General features: G+C 51.7%; 3 protein-coding genes across 3 annotated transcripts; 1 reads left to right on the top strand and 2 right to left on the bottom strand.

Moving 5' to 3' along the window:
• CABS01_16919 (uncharacterized protein) lies at window positions 1-452 on the top strand (the record flags this gene model as incomplete). The annotated part of the gene is made up of 2 exons (XM_060550247.1): window positions 1-338; window positions 418-452. Coding segments are annotated over 2 exons (373 nt in total), but the record flags the coding sequence as incomplete, so codon positions are not given.
• A 933-nt stretch (window positions 453-1,385) lies between these two features.
• CABS01_16920 (uncharacterized protein) lies at window positions 1,386-1,903 on the bottom strand (the record flags this gene model as incomplete). Its single annotated transcript, XM_060550248.1, has 2 exons — window positions 1,386-1,555; window positions 1,606-1,903. 2 exons carry the CDS (start codon window positions 1,901-1,903, stop codon window positions 1,386-1,388), a joined length of 468 nt encoding a protein of 155 aa, XP_060400848.1.
• Window positions 1,904-3,658: 1,755 nt separating this feature from the next.
• On the bottom strand, window positions 3,659-4,273 carry CABS01_16921 (uncharacterized protein; the record flags this gene model as incomplete). The annotated part of the gene is made up of 1 exon (XM_060550249.1): window positions 3,659-4,273. The coding sequence occupies one exon, from the start codon at window positions 4,271-4,273 to the stop codon at window positions 3,659-3,661; it is 615 nt and encodes a 204-aa protein (XP_060400849.1).
• Between the last annotated feature and the right edge of the window lie 956 nt (window positions 4,274-5,229).

The following is a 5,229-nucleotide window of genomic DNA, read 5'->3' on the forward strand; positions in this document are numbered from 1 at the left end:
AGACGACTTGGCCAGTCTCGCAGCTCAAATCGGCGTCGAAGCCAACGGTCTGTTACGGACGGTTGAGACGTGGAACCAGGCGTGCAACGACGGAGTCGATGGGCTATTCGGCAAAGGCCGCAGCAAGTACCACCTCTTCGTTGGGGACAGAAACGCAAAGCGACCAAACATGGGAAACCTTGATGAACCCCCATATTATGCCGTGAAGGTGACTCCGGGAGACGCGGGCACCAAAGGCGGCCTGCTGACGGACGGGCATGGGCGCGTGGTAGATACACGTGGCAACGTCATTGGCGGCCTATACGCGGCCGGCAACTCATCGGCGTCGGTCATGGGTTGTGCGTCGTTGGGAGCCGGGGTTACTCTCGGCCCAGCCATGACATTCGCTCATCTTGCGGTACTCCATATGTTTGACAGGCGCAAGGCCATGGGCGAGCGAGGCTTTCCCTTAACCAGTCAGGAAGGTAGCGATATAGATGCATAGTGATTACGCGGTGTGCTAATTGGTCGGCTAGATTCTAATAACTGTGTCAAAAATAAATAGTTTCCCAAGTTGAAAGATTTACTCTTTAGTGCCACGTTATCATGCTTGTAGCACGAGTGACCAAAATCACGTAATACCTACACTCGCATCAGTCATCTGCTGTATTAGATTGTCACATAGACGGAATTCCTTTATATCTAGTGTGCATGGGTCTTTACCTCTGGTGTATCGTAAGTAAACCTCAGGCAAGGCGGCACATTTTCTTATGTCGCGAAGCCATGTATAGAATACTGGGTTTTTCGGCGTGCAGTGCTTAAGATATTGCCTGGATCCTTTTGTGAAATATCGAGCCTACTTCCGAATCGGCATCTAGACATTACGGACATTCACTGAATTTTGATAAACCTCGCCTGCAAAAGTACATCTTTTATCGTCCTTCTATCGCCTCAAATCTCGGTCACGACGACATGGTCGTCAGCGGTTGACCAAGTGACACAGTCTAGGTACGCCATGTTCGTAGCTCTGACCTTCTCATCTACCGACTTCTAAAGCTTCGCTTTCTGAGGCGGGTTTCCTGTGCCCTTCCACTCATTGCCATAGGCAGGCAAACGCGTAAGAAAATTCTTCAAGGCCTCGCCATTGATGATGGGAGCTGTGGTGTAGTCTTTAGCATTGGTCCTCTTACCAGTTCCGGCAATCGAGGCATCAAATTAGTAAACGCCCTCTCCTCTGCCGTCCAGACTCGTGTCTGGCTGTAATTGCCATGCTCGACGTGCCAATTAGCGTCTTCCTGGATACAACGTTTCTCAGAGAGATCGAGCACTTCCAGGGGTACATTACCGGAATGCAGTGCTGCCTTAGAAGCCATGCGTTGTCCGATAGCCTCCACCATAGTTCCGCATCAAAGAGGGACCGCCGCATTGAACTCGCTGCTTCGATGACCGCTAGGTATCGGAGCCATTCTCGCCGCAATCTCGTCGACTACTCCCCTCTCGTACATGGCCAGAGGGCTTCTTCGATCGACCGGTTGAGGCAGGCAGTATTTCTGTGCCAGAAGCTCCGACGCCAGGCCTGTCCCATGAGTTAGTCGGTGGATCTCAAGAAATGCACGAAAGAAATACAGATGCTGCTGACCAGTGTGTCATCCTCTGCGACTGAAGTCCCCTGGAACGTAGACGCCAGCTCACTGATCTGTCTGTAAGCATAAAAACCCTGCCACCCGCATCGTTCGACAAGCTCGACGAGCAAATGCGATGAACCCACTACGAGTGCTTTGAAAGCGGGCGTAAGGCCTCTGCGAACGTCAGCGGTGGTGTCGGGGTTCATGAATAGCTTAACGGTCCATTCGGCATAAGCATGCAGAACCTCCCCGAAGGCCAGCGTCTTGAGTATGGGGCGCTGCTGCGTGCTGAAACTCATAATAGGCACCACTCGCCCGTGATTTCCGACCCCAACCTGCCGACGCTGGCTATACATGGCCGTGATACACCCGGCCATCTTCAAGGCCGACACGCCCATCATGGACAATGACAATATCCCACGGAAACGCAGTGGATCTGGACCAGGAACTCTGCCCGGTCATCGTTAGCTTTTGCGGGCGAGCCAAGTAGCGCTTTGGCAGGAAGCTCGACGTTTTTGAATGCCGTGATGGAATGGTCCAACGGTTTCGTGCTGAGCCAGACCGGCAGGGCTCGCGACACGCCGACACGATCCCGGGGCGCATTCGGGTCGAGAGTCAAAATATCGCCGTAATCAATACGCGCGAGCAGCTAGGTGACTCGAAAGAGCAGATCAGCGCAGAGAAACACTCAATAAAGCAAGAGCTCGGGAACCGCCAATTTTGTGTACAGTTCTATAGAGTTGTTGTTGTTGTTGTTGTTGTATTTAACGCCGTGGCGGAGGGACCTAGGCCCTTACCGCAGACCTCCCGAAGGGTATAGGGCGTGGAGGGCCGTGAGCGAAGGCTACCTACTCTACAGTACGTCGTCTCTTTACATCGTCCTCCAAATCATGCCTTGTGGCCACTACGCGTTCTATCTGTCTCCGGTTCCCGCTGGTGCCCCAATTTCATTCTTTTCTAAATCGTCCCTTGGAATCGGGAGGTTCTTTGTAGTCCGCACTCACATCTACGTATATGGGTGCTGCTACCGCGGACAGATCTTCTGGAAGAAGTCCGTCACGCGGAGAAAGGCCTCGAAGCCTCGCGGGTCGGTGATTAATCTCTCGAAGTAGGCCTCGAGAGATCCCATAGGGCCTATGGGCTCGGGCGTACTGCGAGAGTGGAGGGTCGGCCACCGTTGCCTCCTCGCCAGCGTTAGTCGACAGTAGACCAGGTGGTCCACGTCTTTCGCCTCTCCACAAGAGCACGTCAGTAGAGCGTCGTCGTGGTTGAAACGTCGATGATATTGTTCAAAGTCTCCGTGACCCGATCGTGCCGCCAGCAGGTGGTGTAACGTAGCCCGCGGCAAGGCCAGTTCAGGAGGACTGCATAGAGCTGCCTCGAGCCCCAAGTCCGCGTACCGCGGCCTTCGCTCTTTATACCACCATCTCCTATGCTGGCTCTGTAGTTTTTCCCTTGCAAGCCGCTTGATGCCCGCCATTGTTGCCATTTGACCCATTCGCGCCTGCAGTGTCGTTCCTTCTTTGGCCAGTCGGTCTGCGGCCTCGTTTCCTTCGATACACTGGTGTCCCGGAGACCAGTGCGTCCGTACATCAAATATCCTGGCTGCTTCTTGGATTTCGAGGAAGGTCTCTTGTGACGAGTCCGGCGCCTTGCCGCGGATACCTTGTATAACGCTGGTGTTGTCGATACATATGTGGATTGGATGGCCACGACTAGTGAGCAGAGCCCTTCTGAGGCCGGCTCGCGCTCCTTCGACCTCGGCGTCGAACACTTCCGCTAGTCCGAGTCGGCCGCATCCTTGCGCTATGCGTTTGGAGTTTCGGTAGATGACGAAGCCGTAGCCCACGGCTCCGTTCGTCGCCCTGGAGCCGTCCGAGAAGACGATCGTATGGCTTTCCGGTACTGTCTCAGTTCTATAGAGGTTGAGTTATGTAACTTGTTGAAAGGGTGCCTACTAAGCTGGCCGGTTCAGTAATATTGATAGAGAAACAATTGGCTTGATAGCATTCTTCTCAAGATAATCAAGAGATAACAGAGGTCCCATTTGGTGATTACATCATGCTCAGAATGATTTCCTTCACCTTTTCACTATCATTGACAAGCAACTCGCCGGCGCCGTTCTTTTCGAGTCCTTCCAAAGCGTAGACATGTGTACGGTACACGAACTCTTTGATGGCTCGTGTAAAGTCGTTACACACCTTAATCCGCACTCGATCATTCCTAGACCGCTCATGCGTCTTCGCCACGGGACCAACACGGTGGGATCTTTCGTAGTACTCAACAAGGGAGTTTATTGATTCGGTGGTCAGCTTGAAGGCCACCTCGTCCCGATCTCTCATATCTACGTGGATGATGGATGCCTTGATGTGGATGAGCCGGAAGTCGGACAGCCGCTCGATATCTTGATTGGAGCTTTGGCGTAGCTCCGGCTCTGAAGGATTAGGCACCGTGATGCATGCAAGATACCAAATGCTTCGAGGAGTTGAGAGCCTTTTGATTATACATGCTTGGCGATGAACGGCGCTGTCGAGCGATTCTATTTGGTTCTCAACGCTCTGAGGCGTCTGAGTCAACCATGGCTGGGCCGTAAGGCCCAGATCAAAGATAGGTGCGAGAGTTCGGGAACCGCAGTTCGCCACCGATGTGTGTAGGAGAACTTGCGTCATGTCTGCAATCAAGAATCTGGACAAAAGGTTGATGTCAGATTAAAACACAGAGAACTTGGTTGTAACCCTTTGAGATGGATAGAAAAGGAGAGATTGTGGCGTCAAAAGGATTTCTCACCGAGCAAACCTCGTCGCAGAAAGGTATTTCAAGAATTATTTCACCGTTTGCTGTGATAGTAGTTGATACTTGGGATTTCTGGGTTTATACGAGTCTCATGGCTAATCAAGCCCTTGTGCATTTTCGACTTGAATCATCCAGCGAAAATCGTGACGTCTGTTGATCCTCACCATTTCCCTATTATGGAGGGAGCAACAAATTCAAGCCTACTTCATTGCAATTAGCTAGATCCAAGATGGCTCCTAAGTCCATCATGTATTGCAGACGGACTCTGTGATTTTTCTCTTTTTCTGCTCAGGAGAGGCTCGTCACGACAACGACGGCATTGGCCTCCTCCATGCGTCCGTCTTTCGAAGTTTAGGTCACGGTCACGGCTTCCTCCTTTACTTCAGTACACTGCTCATTTAAATCCTCTATCGCCGTCGTTTCCAACGACATCAACGGGTGGCGCTGAATTTCAACGGGTACCTTGAATCATTGGCCTATGATCTACATCACTTTCAAGACTGCCACGCTGAACACTTCGACTAAAAGTCAGGCGTTGTTCAGGAGGTCTCCGCGTCACCAGAGCAGCAAAATAGATCTCTTGATCTTCAAATTCGGTCCCGACCTCTTCTCGCCCCTCTCCCAGAAAGCTACCCATGGCCTGCGAATAACCTGACGGCTTATTGCCTGCGAGAAGATAGAATTGTTCAGCTTCTCAGACTAGAGATTTTTATTGATTCTTCTTTGCTTCTTAGATTCCTTGAAAAGAAGAGGCGGCCAGAGGACAAATTCAATCATCTCGTGTTTACAACATACATAACAACATGATGATGCCAGGACCGGATGAAGATGC

The sequence above is a fragment of the Colletotrichum abscissum genome (assembly GCF_030869225.1).
Source record: "Colletotrichum abscissum strain IMI 504890 chromosome Unknown Scaffold_203.1, whole genome shotgun sequence".
NCBI lineage: Eukaryota > Fungi > Ascomycota > Sordariomycetes > Glomerellales > Glomerellaceae > Colletotrichum > Colletotrichum abscissum.